General features: G+C 38.1%; 1 protein-coding gene across 1 annotated transcript in view; it reads right to left on the reverse strand.

Moving 5' to 3' along the window:
* The window catches only part of LOC113234591 (1-phosphatidylinositol 4,5-bisphosphate phosphodiesterase epsilon-1-like), a 125,593-nt gene that overhangs the window by 29,691 nt on the left and 72,838 nt on the right, over positions 1-23,064 (reverse strand). The window contains exons 9-20 of the mRNA XM_026469945.1: positions 20,967-21,096; positions 19,761-19,964; positions 17,619-17,772; positions 15,877-15,990; positions 13,799-13,911; positions 12,123-12,227; positions 8,546-8,668; positions 6,479-6,609; positions 5,129-5,227; positions 3,742-3,854; positions 1,279-1,406; positions 341-488 (exon numbers count right to left, since the gene is read on the reverse strand). Of these exons, the coding sequence (XP_026325730.1) occupies positions 341-488; positions 1,279-1,406; positions 3,742-3,854; positions 5,129-5,227; positions 6,479-6,609; positions 8,546-8,668; positions 12,123-12,227; positions 13,799-13,911; positions 15,877-15,990; positions 17,619-17,772; positions 19,761-19,964; positions 20,967-21,096 (1,562 nt within the window). The remainder of the gene's footprint in view (positions 1-340; positions 489-1,278; positions 1,407-3,741; positions 3,855-5,128; positions 5,228-6,478; positions 6,610-8,545; positions 8,669-12,122; positions 12,228-13,798; positions 13,912-15,876; positions 15,991-17,618; positions 17,773-19,760; positions 19,965-20,966; positions 21,097-23,064) is intronic.

Genomic DNA, 23,064 nt, shown 5'->3' on the forward strand with positions numbered 1-23,064 from the left:
GTAGAGCATATGAGTAGCGTCATATTTGATATTTTAATTAGCAAAAATATGTTTTTTTTTTGAAACTCATTATAGTTCTGTGTGCCTACTACTAGAACTATAATTTAAAAAAATATTTAATTCGTTTTAGATTGTTATTTTAGCCTGTTTTCAGGATTTCATATAATTGCATAAAATACATCCTATTGTGTAACACATTAGCACAATCTTTAGACAATATTCCTAAGTGCAACGTATATTTTTTGTAATACTATTACTTGATAGTAAACACCTAAATCATTTGATGAAGCCAAACAGTTTTTTCGCTTCTCCTCAGGTCACTAGCCTATTGGAAATTTACCTGACTATACAATTCGACAGAACTCTCCCCCTTCAACTGATGCCCAGTCAGGTACGTGTTGTGGCTGCTGGCTATGTAGTACTGGCTTAGAGGCCCCGACATTTCCTTGGATAGGTTCTCTTTATCGGCATTTTCATTTGGGGTTTTGCTGCAATATAAAATATGTTTATATTTATCAGAAACTATTCATAAGGTAGTAGTAGGCGATGTTATACTTGACTATAACTATAACTTTGGTTGCTATTTATGCTTTAAATTGACAAAATATATATGCTTATGATTGGCATAGATTTAATTTGAGTTGACCAAATTAACGCACACACTCAACATAACCCCGCACCCCGTGTGGCGAGTGCCATGGACTCACATATAGACAACCACAAAGTACATTCTAACTCACGAGAGAAGTAAATGTTCTCCATACAAATTTTCTCCCAGCCCGGCAATCGAATTTGGGACCTATGCGTGGTAGGCATGGTAACCGCTCGGACGGAGTCAGTAGGCAGTTAAATAAAAAAATATGCTGCTAGTTCTTAAAATATAATTTCAGTTGACAAATTGTGCTGTTAGTTAACAAATGATGTTTTAAGTTGAAAAATTATGCTTTAATTTGACAAATCATGTTTTATTTGACGACATATTATTATGCTTTTAATTGACTTAAACCATAATTTTAGTTCACATAATATGATTTTAGTTCAGAATATGTTTGGGATAGGTAATGTAATGAACAGAGGCAAGATTCACACGCTATACAGGATGTATCCATGAAAACCGATCATATTTTATTAAGTCACCTACGCTGAAAATGACCTTTCTCCTTTCCATCTATAAATTCTTGCAGTTAGTCTACTAACATCAATCTTTTCAATACCGTCATATTCTGTTACTCTTATAAATACCAAATTTAATCTTGCTATATTAAAAAACATACTTACCCAATCAAATTATTAGCTCTCCTCTGCTCAGGAACAAAGGCATAGTTATCTTTGTCGGTGAGAAACCTCACGAAGCCCTCGAAGGAGAGGCAGTGTTCAGCACGGAGGGTTGGATCCGGCTCGTGCCTCTGTTGACAATATTATTTAAATATATAACAGTGCGAGTTGCACACTAACATCGCTAGATGACATCAAATCGAAATACATCAAGTAGTCATCCTTGAAAATAAATTTTGCAGTTGGTACATTCCATACCACATCCTAAAAATAAGTCACTTATAAGTTTTAACTAGAATTGCACTGGTGACGTAAGTACAGTCGGTACCCTACAGGTGCTTTTCTACGGGCGAGACGAGGCGAGGTTTAAAATTTCGATTCTCTCTCGAAATAAGCCGGCGAGACAAACCTACCTTCTGTCAACAGAAACAATGAATTACGAATTAATTGTAGAAGCAATACGTTGGAGTTTTGCTTAATAATGGTCCTCTTAATTTAACCAATACTACATTTCACTAAAAAAAGTCACATTGAAATTATAGCGAAATTAATTTCACAATTCCCAAGATATTAAGTTTGTTTAACACTTTTCACACTTATCTAATCGGAACCAAAAGGTCGTTTAAAGGGTAAGGTATCTTGGGGCTGTGACTGTACCTCTCAGTAAGACGTTACATCAATAAGTCTGTTAGCGTCAACTAATGTCTTCAATTCACTCCCCTTCGCCCTGTATCACACTGTGACATACTGTTGGGCAATGGCATCCTCTTTCTATTCTGCCCCTTTCTAAGATTAAACCTAGTCCCCATCCCGCGGTGGCATTTTCATTATTTGATTTTACATTCGGGAATTAATATCAACAACTCGACGTTTCGGACGTATTGCATCGTCTATTGTCTCCCATGGTCGTGAGTGTTGTGTGTCGGTCTAGAGTCACAAGTAGTTGGATAAACTCGTAGATGTTGACGCCCTCCAGTCCTTTCGAGACCATGGACGTTGGCATACGTCCCGAATGTAAAATCAAATAGTGCGTGAATATAGTGACAGTTTAAATCATATTTTCCTTGACCGAAGCTTCTGGGTATCCACTCTAATCGCATAATCTAGGAACGGAATAACCCCCTTTACACAGCCACTATCGCGCGTGTCCTGGAGCGTACAGGATTACGCGTGGGAGCGCCTACACGCGCAATCGTGCTCGATTACCAGTTTTTTAAGCTAACGCTTTATCGCGCGTGATCGCTCTGGTTCGTTTTTGTTACAACGGTAAGTGTGTCCGTGTAATAAAGACTCAATCGCGCATGGTTGCTGCATCACGCGCGATAGAATGTCTGTGTAAAGCCCGCCATTGTCCATGTACAGTACAGTGGCTTCTTTGCCGTCTTGATAATGGTAACCTTCAATTGTAATAGGGAAGTAAAACGCAAAGTTTGAAACAGGTGGCGCTGCTCATGCTCTACCCATAAAACTTTATAAATCTATTTTCTGAAATCCATGTTTCGAAATTTCCGAAAACTATACGGGGAAATGTATTTGCTCCCGCGCAAGTCGCGAGCTGTCGTGTTAGGGGGGCCGCCCTGACTTTATGGTACAAGATGTCGTCCTTACGTTATTTTTTTAATTTTTGTTTTATTTATTTATTATGATCAGGTTACAAATGTGACGGTGTGACCACCTTACATCGTCATTCCACATTTTTATCGCCTTTCTCCGGTTCCTGGCCACTCGTATTTACATTTAAATTTTGAATTGTTCCATAGCTCGTTTGTTTCGCATTTTGATTTTGTTTGATTCCATTGTCACTCCCTGCCCGATCTTCTCGTTAATTTTTTGATCCGTTTACCAGTCACCAAAAATCAATGCGCGATAAACATTTTAAATATCACAAATATTAATAAAACGGGAATAATATTTATAAAACTGGATTTATTACCACCAGTTCCTTAATTAAAATTCAAGAGGGAATTTTGAACTTTAAACGTATTAACAACTCGGCCGCCCCGTAATCAATTAGCATAAAATTTGAAACTAGCATTAATAATACAAACTAGTGGGAATAAATATGTTATTTATATTTTAAGGTTACAATTTTGTTCCACGTGGAACTGAATATGGGATACTGGGAATAAAGGCAATTGGTTCTACAGGTCATGACGAAGCCCAAATTTTGAATTCCGATCTGTGACCTCAGATCGACTCATCCGAAGAACAAAGTCCGATGTGATTATATAACGAAAAGAATAAGTACGTTACGAGAATAATTTCGTTATTCAAACTAAGGCCTATGTAAAGGTGTTTTTACAATTTATATATCTTGTTTCGTTTCGGAAATTATAAAATCGAACAACAGTCGATCTGACTTCCACAGCGAAGAAAAACGAACAAAATGTACCATGTCCTGAGAACAAGTGGTCTTGCACATAGACCTTTGTTCTACGGATGAGTCGAGATACTTGATTGCCTCACCTGTATAATATCCTTAAGTTGCTGCTCAGTCTTAGCTTCGTTCTGTCTGGTCTCACAGAACTTGCCAAGGGTCGGCAACGATAAAACGCGTCCGCTTACATCTGGACAGGCTCCTGGAGAAAAAAGTTAGCTTTGAGATACGGGATGATATATGTCTTGTATGTTATTTAATAGCAATAGAGCACCTTGTGAAAGAGTTCGTCCAGGGAAGTACTGCCATCTTACCTATTCGCCAAGCAGTAACGTGAGCATCACTGCGTTCCGGTTTTGAAGAGTGCTGGTGAAATTACAGGCACATGGGACTTTTCAGCTTATGTCTCAGAGTGACGGGCACAGTGGCAGGTCTTTGCGATTCAAAGCTCCGAGCGGACTGCAACTGTTAAGGAGGCGTGTCGCTTGGCACCAGATGCATGACTTGTTCGCCCCGTCACTTGATATTAAATAATCTCAGTACAGAGTACTAAAAAAACCCATCTCAAAAGTACGTGGAATTACGTCTATTTGCCAAGTTTTATTGACATATTCCCGAGTTCGCCCCTATACAGGACTTGAGGCAGGAGATAATAAAAATCGGTTCTCACTACTCAAAGTATATTGAGAAAAAACGCCTTGAATTGGAGAATAGCAAAACCAACCACTAAAATAATTGCTCCTTAAGTAAAATTTAGGCGCTATTTATAAAAATGAATCTTTATGCGTGAACAGCCACCCTTAGAGGTGGATGATTTTCTTCAAAATGAAATGGGACCACTATGGAGGTACCCTTTTTCTAACAAAAAAATAATCATGAAAAATCAGTAGGGTGGCTGTTCACGCGAACAGCCACCCTTAGAGTTGGATGATTTTATTCAAAATGAACTGGGACCACTATGGAAGTTGGAGGAGGGAGGACCATCCTTTTCCTAACAAAAAAAAGAATCATAAAAATCGGTTCACAAATACCGGTGCTATCGCTTAACACACGTACAAAAAAAACACAGTCGAATTGAGAACCTCCTCCTTTTTTGAAGTCGGTTAAAAACAAATCAAAATCCGGATCTACTAGACCGTCCTAATGCCCAGTCATACGTATGATTGTGAGGCTTGCCCATTCACACCAAAAGAAGAGAACATATTCTTGGTGGCTGAGAGAAAGGTTATCAGGGAAAAATTAGGACTAGCCTAACGAGAGGATGGTAGTTGTTGCTCAACCAAACATCTTCGGCGAAACCAAAGCGCACATACTTCGTCCCCAACCCACATTAGGACAGCGTGGCTGACCACGGCCCAGACCCTCGCCTGAGCCTCGCAGTGGGAAGTGTAAATGGGCTGTTATTGAGAATTCAGGGATATTCAAGGTGTGAATAGGCATTATTTTAATGTTAAAAAATGGTTATTCTTATAATACCTGGTAAAGCGGCAGCCGCCAATAAATCGAAGGCTTTCTTCCTTCCCGCCTTGTCACTCGGCGGTTCTAAATCTAGTGATCCATTTCTTGTTAATAGGCCTGAAATGAAAACATACAAGTAGTTGTTATTGATGAAGGAAAAACAATGGATGAGCCTTGATTACAATCAGACCCGTTGTCGGAAAAACTCGTACATTCACAATTTAAAACACTATGAAATCTTGATAATGATTGGTCGTAGTATCAAATTTAATAATCTCAGTACAGAATACTAAAAAAACCGACCTCAAAAGTACGTAGAATTACGTCTATTTGCTAAGTTAGTTCGCCATTATACAGGACTTAACACTGGAGATAATAAAAATCGGTTCTCACTACTCAAAGTATATTAAGAGAAAAACGCCTTGAATTGGAGAAATAGCAAAATCAACCATTAAAGTAATTGCTCCTAATGTAATGTTAGGCGCTATTTATGAAAATGAATCTTCATGCGTGAACAGCCACCCTTAGAGGTGGATGATTTTCTTCAAAATGAAATGGGGCCACTATGGAAGTACCCCCTTTCCAACAAAAAAGTAATCATGAAAATCGGTTCACAAATACCGGAGTTATCGCGTAACATACATACAAAAAAAACATACAGTCGAATTGAGAACCTCCTCCTTTTTTGAAGTCGGTTAAAAAGAAACATGGTCTTGATTGTCAATTTAAAGTTTCCATCAATGTGCCATCTAGCGGTTAATAGTTGAACGATGACGAACTCGAGACGTTAATTTAGTTTTCCTTAAAAGAAGTTTTTTTGAACTTTTTTTGTTAGAAAAAGGGTACCTACATAGTGGTCCCATTTCATTTTGAAGAAAATCATCCACCTCTAAGGCTGGCTGTTCACGCATAAAGATTAATTTTTTTAAATAGCGCCTAAATTTTACTTATGAAGCAATTATTTTAGTGGCTGGTTTTGCTATTCTCCAATTCAAGGCGTTTTTCTCTCAATGTACTTTGAGTAGTGAGAACCGATTGTTATTATCTCCTGTGTCAAGTCCTGTATAGGGGCGAACTAGGGGATATCAATAAAACTTGGCAAACAGACTTAATTCCACATACTTTTAAGGTCGGTTTTTTAGTACTCTGATCGGCACTGCAATTGTTATGGATAGAGGTGTAGCTTGCCAACAGGCGCACGACTTGTTGGTCCCATTACTTATATTAAAAATATATACAACAATATTTTCAGACACTGGAAAAAATCATGTCAATGGGTTTCAGTTTAGTATTCAGACTAAATATTCGTATTGCTTTCAACTTTGAAGTGTTTTGCGGCTACAGAGATGTATTTAACGATGCCCTTACCAGTTCTGAACACAGTCTTCCCTCTAAACAGTTCTGGTGATGATCTGCTCTTCTCGGCAAGCAGCGGTGACCTGTTTCTGGGCACTGCCAGCTGCTCGAACACGTCACGGAGCTCCGAGCGCATCACTAGGCTGTCGAAAAATAAATAAATTGTTAACGTTAACGTCTTTTCTTTTTGAGAAGAAGATTTCGTTAGACTATGTTTAACAAAGACTGCCTTTCTTCAATGAATGAAATATTATTTATTGCACATTACAATTACAATGACAACACATAACACTAACGTAAGTATCACAGAGTAAGCCAATGTGCAACTGGCGGCTTTATTGCTAAATAGCAATTTCTTCCAGGCAATCTTAGGATAGAAACGTAAGAGCTGGAAAAGGGTGGGGTGCAAATAAGGATTATCCTGTTTTTACGATATCAAGTGACGGGAAGGACAAGTTGTGGGCCTGATGGTAAGTTGGTGACCAGAACGAGGGCTGGCAAAAAATAAGCTTAACTAGGCAAAGGGAAAACTTTACCCGCTTCCCGGAATGTTCAACTTGTCTGGAAAATAATTTTCCTTTTTGTATAACAATAATCTCAGTACAGAGTACTAAAAAAACCGATCTCAAAAGTACGTGGAATTACATAGAATTACCACGTTTTATTGAAATCGGTTATCGGAAAGTGCGCAAACCCGGATTCATCCCCTAGTTCGCCATTCTACGGGACTTGATATGGGAGATAATAAAAATCTGTTCTCACTACTCAAAGTATATTGAGCGAAAAACGCCTTGAATTGAAGAATAGAAAAATCAACCATTAAAATAATTGCACCTTATAGTAAAATTTAGGCGCTATTTATAAAAATGAATCTTCATGTGTGAAGAGCTACCCTTAGAGGTGAATGATTTTCTTCAAAATTAAATGGGACCACTATGGAGGTGATTTTCATGATTCTTTTTTGTTGGAAAGAGAGTTCTTTCGAACAAAAAAAGAATCACAAATACGGGAGTTATCGCGTAACATACATACAAAAAACAAAAAACAACATACAGTCGAATTGAGAACCTCCTTTTTTTAGGAGTAGAGCTCCTTGTGAAGGAGATGCTTCAGGGAAGAGCTGCCACCTTACCTATTCCTGCCTCGGAGCAGTAATGTGAGATTACTGTGTTCCGGTTTTGAAAGGTAAGGGTGAAGTTACGTGCGTAATTTTGTGAGTTGCGTTTTTTGCGTTGCGCAGTTTGCGCTCGACCGAAATCCGGTTGCAGCGGTAGACGAAAATATTTTATTCAGTTGCTTTTAAGCGTTTATACGGGGTTTATGTTTTTGTCGTAATAATGTAATGTCTCCATTAAAAATAGTATGCATTTATGAAGCATTACAAGACGGTTTAGAAAAAGAAAAAGAAGCTGGGTACAATCCTCAAAGTCCTCTCAATGTGAAATGGTTAAAGTATGGGCAGTTTCATATATTATATACAAGTTTATGTATAAATGTTTTTCAATAATTATTAAGCCTAGTAAAACTTTTATTACTAAGTCAGATACAAATATGAGACACACCATCAGTACAGAAGAAAGACTAATAATAACAAACAACTAAGTAGTTCAATTATTTTTATTTTAATCTCCGTATCGAACATTTTCGCAAGATACGTCTATACTCACGCGCATCCTATACCAAAGTGTTCCCTCACGCCTACCTCCACTCGCGCCAGACCGTCACACGATGCGACGGAAAGTCAGTCGTCATCAGTGAATCGTCAGATAATGCATTTTGGGTCGTCGTGTAAACAAACCGTAACTACGCTACTCACACAAAGGGTGCTGGTGAAATTACAGGCACATGGGACTTGTCAACTTATGTCTCAGGGTGACAGGCGCAGTGGCAGTGCCCACAAGATCTTCGCGGTTAAAAGCTTTTAGTGGCACTGCAACTGTTACGTATAGGCGTGTCTCTTGCCACCAGACGCACAACTTGTTCGTTCCGTCACTAGATATTATAAGTATTTCGCATGAGGTCATCCACTTTTAGGTTTCTTCGTGTGCAGTAAAGAAGAATTGTATTGTGATGTCTTACCTAAAACTGCGAAACAAAGCGACGAAGTCCATAAAATCAAGCTGCGTGTCATATCCCACGGAGCCTGTTCTCAAATGTTTCAGATTCTCCCAGAACCGTTCGCTTGTTTCCAGTCTTCTTAAACTGAAACAGACAAATTTCAACATTATTATAACGTGTTACGGACGGCTGTGCCCGGTCAGAGCAGTACGAGTAGAATTGCTAGAATGATGAGAAATTCAGGAGCTCTGATTGGCCGAGTGGCGTCCACGGCGAATTGATAGGACCGGTACGGTGTGAGAGACAACGTATCGGTATAAATATAAGTAAGGTTTATTGTAATACTCATTCGTAAGTTTAGTTGCATTCAGTTCTATTCGATATTCTTATTCGGTTGTTCGATAAGTCAGATGGAGATAGAAATAACCTATTCAAGTCAGTTATATGGAATTGTATACAGTTCATTTCCTAAGATTCAATAAACCAAAAGATTTACGTTGGAGTTTTAGTGAAGAAAAGAAGGATACAGAAAGCAAAAGAAAGTCTGTTGAGAAGGATTCCAGCTAGCGCGCTGGAAATCCAACAATCTTGACGGATTTCTGCCGGGATCCAACATAACGTATTTAAGTCGAGTCACCGGAGAAGCGAGAAAAAATGTTTTGCTATTAAATAACGCCTTTAAAAAAACATACGCTACATCTAAGGATATTGCCTAGAGAATGTGCTAGTTTGTTACGCGACAGGATGTGGGGGAGACGTACCAAATATAGAATAGGTGCACAATACTGGATACCCCGCTATAATGAAAACTAAACAACACCATCTTTTATTTAAAAACTAGAACTACTTCGTCAATGTAAGTTACCAATATTTTGCTAGTTGTCTGCGCAGTTTTGGCTTCAGTTCACTGTCAACATTCAAAGTATATTTTTCCATTCGACGATTCTTTCAGATCTTGGCTTCAAAACGCGGTTAAAGTTAAGTACTTGTGGTTAAGTACTTGTGGTTAAGTACTTGTGGTATTATATTTTGTTACAGTATTATATACTAGCTAGGCGCATAGTTAGAATATATATTTTAGCGATAATTGCGCAGGGTGTAATTTTCCTCACCGATTATTTGTACAATTAGGTGGTTACCTCAATATTGGATACCTAGGTATCCACAATACTAGTGTGGCGACTAAAAGATCGCACACTATTAGAGCGAACGAAGATCGCACTGGTTTTGGGCGAATGATTAATAACGCGGTTTCCGCCACTAGTTGGGAACGTTCGTGAGATGCACCGAAGTTGAGACTTCGGCTGCCGTCGTGAACTCCGCCGCTGGCCATTGTTTGCTGCGCTCTGACGCTAGACGCACGCTCGCTTTGCCTTTAAAATTTACCGTTATCGCCCGCCATTACGTGAATAAATTGTGTTTAGTATTTTGCACATAGCTTGCGCTTACTGCCATCCGTTCCATGCCTAGCTTTCCACACTGAACTGTATCTTCTGTGTCTTTCGTGCTGTAACTGTAAAAGTGTAAAGTGTCTTCTTGTAATTAAACAGCGTAAATCGAACTTGAGTGTTTTCTTTGTGTTCCGGACTATAAACTGTAAATTGCCGTGATTCGCATAGTGCTACACTAGATATCCGATATTGGGGTACATACATCACTCGTTATATAGTGTCTTTCATATTCAAATGTTTAATTATTTGTTTAGATGGGAGTCATTAAAAAAGATGACCGTTTAGATTTTTTTGCCTACTGCCTTTGCAAATTTAAAAGGATCGTATAAATAAAAAGATGTATAAACACATGCCTTGTAGGACTAGCACGTTAAGGCGCGACTTGCGCGAGAGCGACATAAAGCGTGAGATCTCTTTGCGAGAATAGTATTATATCGCGGTATATATCGCTCTCACGCTTGTCGCGCCCTATCGTGATAGCCCTACTGGTTAATATAGAGTACCCTATACTGGATATCCAATATTAAATAGTATTACCGTGTGCTGGATATTCATTATTAAAAAAAATTAGAAAAATCAACAACATTGTTGATTTTTCTAATTAAAACAAAATATCCAGTTCTTAGGTTTTCGCGATTGTTACACATAGGAAATGAAACTATTTTTCCGGATTTAAATCGCGTATATTTGATTTTTCAAACAAACCGACGTTTCGGGCCCTTTACAGGTCCCATGGTCACGGTTGACTGACCATGTCACACACACAGTCAATAATTATATAAAAAATAAATGAACATAGATAAAAGTTTAATTCATTTTCCAATGTAAAGTCTTTAGATAGGCAATGACTGTGACTGTAATAAATATGAAATTTTAAATATTATATTACTGTTTTTTCGAATGTTCAAAAAGGTATTATAAATTTGTTACGTCTCCCTTACTTTATCTGATCATGTAAAATCTTGAAAAATAAAAGTCTAAAACAATTATTTAGGAATTAGATATCTAACTTTGTACATATTTTTGTCTGGAGATATTTATTTTTAAATACTACAGAGAAACTGCTAAATTTTGGTTTTCAACTGCATATTATATAATAATTATTATTAAATATTAAATTCGTATTTATTAAAAATGGCTCAGCGGTTCAAACATTGTTTCAGAGGCAATACTACCTTGGCTCGAATTATACATTTTTCCCATACTCATACGGTTCATCTTGCTTTGGCGTTATTTAAGTTTTTTTTTAGAAACGTAACTAAAACCATTTGAAAAATGTATATCGTATTATTTAATTCAGTTGATATTTAAACAAAAATCATTGGTCAAAAAAATTTCGAGGTAAGTTGTGTTTTTTTCTATAGTAAAAATTTTTATGAATCGTGTTTTCACACCTTATAGTAATCAGTGTATATCCCCAATTTTACTATAAATATTTTTTTTCAAAGAGATTGATTCAACGCTTTGTTTGTTACATGTGCGGAATCAAGCAAAGCCATTTGAGGTTGTGTAAGACTCTTAACGACACACCGCGCCCTTTGCCCAGTCGCCAGCGGGCGTTCACGACATCGGACATGTGTCAAATTTTCTCCACCTTATTTTATTCATATTAATTGTCAGCGAGCGGGGCCCCCCCACAATCCCCATACCTCACCTCCTAAAATGTAGGCTTGCGTTGAAATACTTCGCCTTAAGTCAAATTTTTGGTAGACCTATTTCGAACCAGTCCGTGGCCCTTAACCAAGAATTTCCGTTAAAGCCTATAGTTTCGTTAATTTATTACAAAATTGGCTTTATTTGACATGCCAAATACGTAAATTACAAAAATTAAACTAAGAAGAACCATTCAAGTTAAAATAAAAAAGCATTAACTGCCTCCGTGGCCAAACGGCTACCACGCTGGACTGCCATGTGGAGGTTCCGGGTTCGATTCCCTGGCCAGGAGAAATATTTGTGCCTACATTTATTTCTCTCGTGAATTTGTGGTTGTGCGTGTCCATGGCACCCGCGGTACAGGGTTTCCCTAGTCTCAGCATCTGAGGACTATGCTAATTACAAAGCTGTTATTCTTCTACGGCCTATCATAAATTAGAATACCACAATCAAAATATATATGCATTGTGTTGTATAGAAAGGTATGCCCTCACCTACTCCTATTAGGCGATCCAGCCATGATGCTGGTGGCTGCAGCTGTCAGGCTGCTGTGCCGGGGTGCACATTGTTGGTGGTGACTTGATGTGGCCGAGTACGAGCTGGTAAAGGAAAATTTTGTTATTAGAAAATATTCTATATATTTCCTTTTTTAATGACATTAAGTTACAGGACGAACAACGTGGGACAGGTGGTAAGCGACACGCCTGTCACCCTGAGACATAAGTTGATAAGTCCCATGTGACACCAGCATCCTTTAAAACCAAATCAATCGAGAAATGGACCGAAGGAGTTTTTCTTTGTGTTCGATCTTTATATTAATAATTATAACAAACAAGTGGAGTCTGCCACGGTATTCTAGAAGACGTCGGTTCGAATCCGGCCGGATCGAAGGAATTTGAAGGAAGGGGTCGTTACGATCCCAACACAAAGCAGCAATCGAGCGTATGGGTCTTTCGGGATGAGCCGAAACCAACCAAAGTGGCGCGCGTGCAAAGTGCCTCTAAGAGGATGATTGCTTCTTTTTTTAATAAAACTGGACACGTAGCCACTGTTGCTTTGGAGAATCGTTGTAGCCTGAATAGTGATTGGTACACGACCATTTGTTTGCCGGAAGTTATTGACAAACTCCATAATGTGGCCATTCGTTTCATGTGGCGTTCTTTTGAGTGGAGTAATTTCACATAAAAATAATTGAATATCAATTAAACATCTCTAGCCGGGTCTGGTAGCTGTAACTGGGTGACGAAATGTCATAAATTTCTCTTTCCTACTACACCTACTACCAAATTCAAAGATACGACTCAAGCACATATAAAAATTCGTGAGATCCGCTGGTTCGTTCCGAGGCTTAGTTGCTATATTTTTTTGAGTGTTCGATCTTTGAATTTGTATAATTATAACAAACTAGTGGAGTAATTTCACAAAAAACAATGAATATCATGACAGTAAAACATCGTGACTTTTAAAGACCTTAAAAGCAACCTGTGAAAGATTTACGCTGCGTTTCTATCAGAGATGTGCGAGGTAGCTAGGCGGTGTACGAGGAAAAAATCCAACAATACGTTTCCTAGCCTCGCTTAGCGCAGTTCTGGTGGAAAAGAGCTAGTGGAGTTAAGTATTTCTACATACAATAATTTCAATACAGAGTATCCCGTAGTTTGTCACTCTTAGAGGTGGAATATTTCTTCGAATTTAAATGGGACCAATATGGTATCCTCTTTCCAACAAAAAAGAATAATCAAAATCATGCGATTTGTCAATTTTATGTATCAGGGTGACGGTGCAGTGGTAGTACCTCTTAGATCTATGCGAGTGAAGCTCTGAATGGCACTGCACTGTTACGGGTAGGCGTGTGGCTTGATATCATAAAGAAGGTTAGTTAGTCCGAAATGACATTTTCTAGAAATAACGTTAGCTCGAATTTTCATAACCTCGAATGTAATTTTCAGAGGAAAATGTTTTTTCCTTTAAACTTAACCTAACCTAACCGAACCTAATCGTGTCGTTGCGATAAACATCCAACATATCCTGAAAGAACAACGGTTTCGTTATAATTCGGTTTTCGGTGTAATGAAAATTAGAACAAACGTTATTTCGGGAAAATAAAAACTCGAGTTTGTGATAGGTTTACCCATAAAAACATAGTTTTCTCGGTGGTAAGGTAACTTACCTATGTCGTGGTGACCCTTGAATTACTTCATCTTCACTTCTTGTACCGGATGTGTGTGTTGACCCGTAGCTCTTGGGAGAGCTAGTTTTTAGCTCTGAAGTTGATTTGTTCTTCTGTAAACATAATAATTATAAATTATTTTAAAAAACCGACCACTAAAGTTTGTGGAAATACATTTATTTGCCAAGTTTCATTGAAAACGGTTATCGGAAAGTAAAATCCAATGAACCGGCACACAGAGGCGACCGCGGAAGCGTTCCGGGCGCGGGGATATTTATAATGTACAAGTTCATACGTGGGTCGCACTATATCCGAAATAAATAAGAAAAAAATACTATAAATGGTCAGAAATGAATTTATTGTTTCTCAAAATATTCTCCATTAGCGTTAATGCAGTTTTTCATACGAATTAACTAACTTTGAAAAACATTTATGCCACTCCTCAGTGACAATCTCTGAAACATATTTTTCATACCCTTCGACAGCCTCTTCAGGTGATGAAAATTATTGACCGCGTAACTGGTTCTTAATTTTTGGAAATAAATAAAAGTTACAAGGTGCCAGGTCGGGGCTGTACGCGGGATGGCTCATAAGGTCAACGTTGTTCACCTTTAAAAATTCATTTTACTGTATGGCCGTGTGAGAAGTGGCATTATCGTGGTGCAAGATGATACGGCGTTTACGGTCATTTTTACGGAGTTTGTCAATAACTTCCGGCAAACAAATGGTCGTGTACCAATCACTATTCACGGTACAACGATTCTGTTGTGTGTCCAGTTTTATTAAAAAAAGAAGCAATCATCCGCTTAGAGGCACTTTACACGCGCGTCACTATGTTTGGTTTCGGCTCATCTCGAAATACCCATACGCTCGATTGTTTCTATGTTTTGGGATCGTAACTATAAATCCAAGTTTCGTCACCTGTTACTATATCCCACACCAAATTTGACGCCCCTTCGTTGAATCTGGTAAGCATGGCATTGCACCAAGTGACGCGATCCGTTTTTTGAGCCTCAGTCAAATTGTGTTTTTTTTTTTATACATGACAGGCAAATGACTCCACTCCACCTGATGTTAAGTGGAAAGTGGTATCCAAACGCGAAGGAACCTAGTGCAGCGATGGAATGGAATAACTGCACTAGCCACCTCCACCCTGCCTGCCTACAATATGCCTGCAATGTGTGGGATCCATCGAGAGCACAGCTTTTTCACACCCAAATGTTTGAATCGTATTGATTGTATTTGACTCATGCCTATGCCTAAAGATGCCCGAATCTCAAGGTATGTCATATGCCTGTCTGTTTTGGTCATACGGCGCTCAGCATCGATGTTTTTGTTGTTCACAGCAGTGGACGGGCGACCATCACGAAATTCGTCACTGAGATTCACACGACCGCGTTTGAATTCTGCAAACCAGCTATAAATAGTCGTTTTGCATGGTGCTTCATCGCCAAAAGCAGTTTGAAGCCGAGCGAAGCTCCGCTGAGCTGTTAAATTACACTCGAAGTCGTAGAAAATCATACTACGAAAATTTTCACGTGTTAAATCCATGGCGATGTAGACAACCAATTTCTAAAATGACGCCACAGTGTAAAAACAAGTGACAGTGAGGTGAAATAAACTGTATTTTACAGCCGAAGAGGTTACTCAAAATCGATCGATGCAATAAACGTGCAGGGTGCATTTTTTTCAGATTAAAGCGGGTTCGATTCCTGCGTGTTGCTAGAAATTTTTGAAAAGGCAGTTTTATTTCTTTTAAAAAATAAAGGAATGTTTCCTTTAAGTAAAAATTTCTATCTCCAGTATTTAGAGTACTTTCCCTCCAGGTGGCATTACAAATTTCCACCCTGTATTTGCTTATCAATAAAAGCAGTGCAAGTCTTTTGGGACCCCTGTCGCTACCTAGTTAAAAAAATACGTTCAGTACAGTTGACGATAGTCGAAGGAATGATCACCCGAATCGTGGCAATAAGACGCTTTGTCGCACGAAATCGCATCGCAACGATTCGCAGTTTCGTGTTTCGACCCTTATATCAAGTAAAATTGTGGACAATCGTCTATATTACATTGATACATACCTTGAACTTAATCCCCGTACTCCGTACAGAGTCCGAATGTGAGTCGGTAAAAGCCCCTTTCACTGGTGTGGAATGAGACGAACTGCCGCACGTCGATTCTCGCCCTCCAAATACCTGAAAACAAAGTTTTTAAATCAAAGTCAAGGTCAAATAATCATTTATTCCATAGGCAAAATTTTTACTCTTGAAAATGTGTGATACCTGTAAAGGTGTCGGCTGCGGTGTGAAGGTTATTAAAAAATCTATTCACTAGATGACACTAGCGGCGACGAATGCCGAAAGTCAGTACCTACAAAGATCTATAACAAAATCGCATACCTGTGTTCACAGACCCGTGACTCGGTTGGTAAGAGCAATGCTACGGTGCAGCATGGACGTGGGTTCAAGTCCCACCGGGTCGACGAAATATTTTTCCGTGTGTTCGATCTTTATATTCATAATCACAACTTGAAAACGTCTCTTTTAAGTTACTGCATGTTCGCTACGCTGACTTGAGAAGAACGAGCAAGAAACTCTAGGGATTGCTCTTTTCAAATAAACTTAAATGCTGTAGAATGCATTTTGAATCATATTTGTGTGGAATCTAGACTCATGTTGTCTTTCCATACATCTTTATCTAACACGTAGTTTACAATTTTGTATTAATATGACTTTTCAATTCAAATACTTTTAATGTAAGTTTTAAACTTAGGGAATGGTAATCTCAATATATGCTCTGGAATCTTTTTGCAAAAACATATACAGCTCCCCATAAAAGAGTTGTTTACCTTAGTTAAACGAAAAGGTGATACAATGAGTTTGGACTTAGTTCTAAGGTTAATATTATGGGATATCTTCTTTCTCATTGAAATTATATACATTTTTAAGGGCATAGAAAATATTTGAGTAAATGTACTGTGATGCCACAGTCATGACACCAGTCGCCTTAAACTTTTCTCTGAGAGAAACCCGAGAACTTAAACGGTACACAGAACGAATTGCTGGTTTTTGCAACACTTTATTTATTTGTTATTGTATTAATTTATTATTTTTTAATTGACTTATTTAAGGACAGGGAATAATGAAGCTTAAAAATACATTTAATTCTAAATGCACTACCTGTAGGTGCCACAACATGCAAAGAAAACAAAAAGAAAATTTAAGCAATAACAGGGGGAAAATTTAAACAATATTAACTGTCTTAATTCCATTTATCATTTATGGAATTAACACAGACTACATAAATACTAGTAAAAAAATATTCTAATTAATATTAAGTAACGAAAAATAAACATTAGGAGTTACGCCTACAAATGAAATGAATGTTTGGATTTGGTGTTATAGATATAAATCAATGCTAGTAATAATTTTTTTCAATTACTAGCTAGTACTATAGACAACAGAATCTTGATTCAGAACTAAAAAGAGCGCCATTGTAATATGGCTTATGAAATTGAAGTGACAGCTAAAGTACGGAGTTCAAAAAGTCCAATATGCTATGGTTACACAATTTCGCTTCAAGTGGGACAGGTTTGGTATAGCAGTGAACGGCTTCCAGCTGAAGAGATATAGTGTACTGTGGGAGCGTAGCCGTGGTTGTAGCGTAGAGAGAGGTATAATATTTAGTAGTAAACGAGGAATATATTCATAATTAAAGATTTACTATGAGCGTTCGGTTTGAAGATTTGTCCAGAACTCTCTCGATGTTCATTTGACAACAAGTTTCTTATTTTTATACAGTTCCAAATACAAAATTTACTTACCCGTATAGCATCAGAAACCAGAGGTTCACAGCAGCACCCATCCTCATAATACAACGCGGTATATTTATTCTTTAACCACGCCAAACTCCTGTCAGCCAGTTTCGCTTGGCTCATGAGGGCTCGGATCACTGCATGAAGACCTACCGCCCATACCCTGGAAAAGACGGAGAACTTATTGTCCGCAAAATTCGGATTTAATATGATCGGATAAAATACATCCTATCTTGTAACACATTAGCACATTCGTTAGATAATGTCCAAATGTAAGTGGCATTTAGCTCCATCTCACCTGATGGAAAGTGATAATGAGGTCGACGACGGTGCATGCACACCTAAATAATGCATATTCACTCTCGCCTTGTAAAGACCCAAGTTATAACGTTCTCCCTGAACAAGTCTGCAGGCAGGGAATTCCAATACATAGCCGTTCGCCACATAAATGTGGAAGCGTAGCGATTCGTGAGAATCTTGGGAATATCCACAACATAGGGATGGAATCCAAGCCCACACCTAGTTCCCCAATGATGGAAAGGGGAAAGCGGAATCAAGTCGTGTAATTCCGTCGCACATTCTCCGTGATACATCCTGTAAAATAGTGTTCAAGGCTCTGCAGCTTCGCCTCTACAAATTCCGAGTCACCTACAAGTCTCTTGCCACACGTGTCAATTGAATCCAAGGTGGCCAGTTGGCATGTAGCAGAGTCATCCCAAAGGTGGCAGCAGTACTCCATACACGACCGGACTTGTGCTTGATACAGATGAAGCAACTGTCCCGTGTTGCCACTGTGAAAGTAACGCCTCACCCTGCATTTTTGGCCATGGATTCAATGTATCTGCCGAAGTTCAGATTGGACGACAGGTCCATTCCAAGTAGTTGGTGACGCTCGGCTATCGGGTATGTATATATCACTAAAAGTCGGAGTCAGTGAGGAGAATAGACATGCCTGCGTTTCGGTAGTATTAAATTTGACAAGATTGGCATCGCCCCAATCGGAGACTGCCTCGAGTGTCAAATCGAAACGGGTAACCATAGACTCTCGACAAGATTGAATTTAACATTTTTTGTAAGACCCTTATTTCATAGGAAATACCTAAACCATTTGAAATAGCAAAACAGATTTTCCCGTTTCTTCTCCAGTGACTCGCCTTAACCAGAGAACAAATAAGTAACGAGAACGGACACTCTCCGCCACACCATAGCTTAAGATTAAGCACCACGCCCCTTTGATATTTGAATATAGTTTTCATTTATTAATTACGAAACTTGCACGTTAATATAAAACATCATTTTACGTTACTATTTATAATGGTCGTGAATTGTGCTGTGTACGGCTGTTTATCATCATTTTCCGAAAGATGAAACGAAGTAGGTAAGTAAAATAACTTATATCTGAGACTCATTCTTCAGTTTTCTTCATTTATTTACTGCAGAGTAATATATGTATGTACAAAAAATACAGATTTATTATATCAATATAATGACGCGCCATGACTTCGTGAGCTGGTAGACAAGGATTATCGAATTTTCAATTCATATTGCCGATGTGATTACGTAAGTAGCGAATATATCTAATTATTAATTAAGTAATGATGATCAACTTGGACACGTAATTTCAAATACCTTGGTTACCTTATTTAAAAGTACATGTCCAATATAACATTTTAAGTGCTTTTAATATATTTTTTAAATAAATGTTCAATATTACTCTAGTTAGTGAGTTAATGAAAAATATGATATTATATCGATATAAATACATAATAGACATGTGTAATTATTAGGATTCTGGATTCTATTAATAGAATCATAGATAATAGATTCGCGTTAGCATTTACGCTGTATTGTCGTTCTGATCACGTAACGTAATAGTGTAAGAAAGTGATGGATAACCCTGCCACTACACGCACACATTTGCGCGTGTGCAGATAGGGCCCTGCTGTATGTAGTAGTAGGTAAATAATTTTCGACCGTTGTATGGAGTGTCCGGAGTGTGCCTTAACAATAAAATTGAAACTAAATAACAAAAACCTCTTGTAGGTGATTGTAGATCTAGTTCCGCTGGTCTCTGATAAGCTAACAACTCAATTTAACTAAAAATGGCGATTATGTTAGTTATAATAAGACAGGGCGGAATACCAGACTTACTTATAAGTGTGTGTAGGAAATAACAGATGGACTGTCCTGTTATCGCTTAACGTCCTCCCGTACACCAATGATATGATCCTTGGTCCATGTGAGCTGGTCTCCAGACCATGTCTTCTTGCACATGAAGATAGTTCAGCTAGGTCGCGGGCGTCGAGGAGTTTGCCACCAACCCGCATGTCTTTTACGCATTGGAGGTCTATAAATCTGGAATGAAAAAGGTAAATTTTAATTCTATATATTCTGAGAACACAAACATTGATGTTGGTGGTGAGTAGACCATCGAGTATATAACCAGAAATATAGACGAAATCCATCCCTGGCAACTCATCAGGCCTTATGTCACTTTTAAATATCGACTCTCGTTTGCGCTGAATCCACAAATTAGAAAGCTCGAATAGTACAGCGCCAAAAACTGACCTGTGTGTAGTACGTCTCCGTATATTCACAAAATATTCTGTATTTATTGTAATAAAGATAATATCTCTAACAATGATCTCTGTTCCATTCGGGTGGTGTGGCAAAAAACAGCAAAACATCTAATTACAAAACAAATGGAATGACATTTCATCGGTAATTAAATATTAAATATGCAATTTTTAAATTTTCGTCCATTATAACAAAGTTCATGTTAAACTGGTCGATTTCAAGTAAACCAATTGACGACATCCGTCAATTGTCTCGAATTCGGGCTGGCCAATCGGAGCGCAGTTGTCATGTAATGATTTGGCAGAATAGTTTTTAAATCAATTAGATTGTAATGAAATAAACAAATATTATAAACGTTTCGTCTCTATTTCTGGTTATAGACACGATGTGGTAGACCGTAGAGGGAGAATAAAAAATCTCCCTCTACGTGGTAGACGCAGGCTTTTTTAAATTTATTTAATGACCTTGGATTCAAGTACTTTCGTCGAAATATTAGAAATATATTTTTTATAATATCAAGTGACGTGACGAACAAGTCGTAAACCAGGCGTAAGCGATACGCCTATCCATAACAGTTGCAGTGCCACTTAGAGCTTTAAGTCGCAAGGATCTCATATCAAGGAACACCCAGATCAGAACCAATTTAAAAAAGTTAATTTTCCAATTACGTAATACCGGGAATCGACCCCGGGACCTCCTCATCCAGCGACCTCCTTATTAACTATTTGGCCACTTAAATCGGCTTGTGTCGGGTAGTGAAGTGTTAGGTAGAAAACTTACCCCTCTTCCCCTACAATGCCCGCTTCGTTCTCATGTGCAAGGTTCGCCGTGTACTTCAAAGGTATCACTTCTTCGGGATTATATGATAAGCTCACTTCTGGTTGTTGAATGTTTTCTGATGGGGTTTCTCCTGTAACACAAATTAATGTCATTCAGCTTATTATAATTTTTACCTACACACAAATCATAAACCCTCTAGACGATGTGTTCAAAAACCGCAAATTACAAGCTTCCACATTTGTATGGCGAGCGGCTAGGGAGTGGAATTCCCTGCCTGCAGACTTGTTCCCCGAACGCTATAACTTGGACCTTTTCAAGGCGAGTGTGAATAGGCATTATTTAGGTGTGCATGCTACATCCTTGACCTCATCGTCACTTTTCATCAGGTGAGATGGAGGTTAAATGCGGACTTATTTTTTATAAAAAAGAAAGTACCATGCGGTTCCTGAACACATCACAGAGAGCTTATAATATGTGTGTAGATAAAGCAGGTTACATAACTATACATAATTAGGCATTAAAACCATTGTCTTACAATTATATGGACGTCGGGTCCGCGCTAAAAAATGTCCGAACTTATAGGGCGTTAAAATGTAATGTTCGGTACTCGTTGTCTATTGAGTAGTTTAATTTTTGTTTTAGTAATAACTGATTGTAATGACTGTTTGTACCAAAATAAATCAAAAAAAAAAAAAAAAAAAAATCGTATACAGAGCGTCATTCGCGTTTTAGTCTTCGTTTGTTTGACTGACAGCGAAGCAAGCAAAATTAGACAGTACTGCGATGACAATACAATTTAAAAGCTTTTTCATATTCCTTTACATGTCACTACGTTTAAATAGGTTGACTTGGGACATTTTTTTCGTGGTTTTTGTATTAGACCCGTCGTCCATTTATTTGTAAGTCAATGATTGAAACCTTCGTGTGATGTTTCTTATACCCACACTCGTATTAATTGTGTAACAGTCACATAAACTACTAAATTATGACACTACAAAATTATGCAATTCAAGTTCAATAAACAGTAAGAGTTCTATTCTGTCATTTTAAATAGAAAAACCTTATTCTTAGGTAATGAAACTATTTTTCCGGATTTAAATCGCGTACCTATATTTGTTTTTTGACTATCTGTAACAAAGAACTCGATACCCTTATCCTTGTTTACTGACTGTACTATTGCCGAGAGAGGGAGCCAGGAGTGCCATAGCACAGGGTATACCTAGTTTAGGCTCCTATCTCCCATATCTGGCATAAATAGTAAAACGTACAATGGAACAGAGGGCTTGCTGGAAGTTGTTTCATAACTATTTTTATATAACCATTAATTTGTAACTACTTTATAATGATTTTATTGTTAAAAAGAAATTTGCCCAGAAAGGTGCCTAAAATAAAGGTACACTTCGACTCATCCGTAGAACAAAGGTCTATGTGCAATACTACTTGTTCTCAGGATATAGGTAGTGCATTTCGTTCGTTCTTCTTCGCTGTGGATATCACATTGACCGTTAAGATATATAAATTCTCAAAACACCTTTACATAGGCCTTAGTTTGAGTTAGGAAATTATTCTCGTAACGTACGTATGCTCTTTTCGCTATATAATCACATCGGACTCTGTTCTTCGGATGAGTCGATATATTTAGTTTAGGCATCGCAATTACATATTAGGTTGTAATATTAAATTGTATAGCTTTAGCGCCAAGACACACGAGGAGAAAGGTTTCGCGCGGCCGCCACGCGGTCAAAGAGCGGATTCCGCTCGGCGACCGCGCGGGGTGAGCGCGATGAAATTAGTGACGTATAAATGCGCCTTTACTGTGAATGTATAATTCAGATTCCCTTTTTAATGTTATGTTATATTAAGTTATATTGGAACAAATTTATCTTATCAAATGAAACTTATTTGACATTAAAGTGGAAAAGTCAGGCGAATGCTATACCTTTGCAAAGTTGATTTTAGATGTATGTATGTACACGCGCGCGCGGTGTGCGTGTGTGTGTGTGTGTGTGTGTGTGTGTGAGTGTGTGTGTGAGTGTGTGTGTGTGTGTGTATGTGTGTGTGTGTGTGTGTGTGTGTGTGTGTGTGTGTGTGTGTGTGT

Source organism: Hyposmocoma kahamanoa, unplaced genomic scaffold, assembly GCF_003589595.1.
Source record: "Hyposmocoma kahamanoa isolate Upper Pololo Valley unplaced genomic scaffold, ASM358959v1 85, whole genome shotgun sequence".
Lineage (NCBI taxonomy): Eukaryota > Metazoa > Arthropoda > Insecta > Lepidoptera > Cosmopterigidae > Hyposmocoma > Hyposmocoma kahamanoa.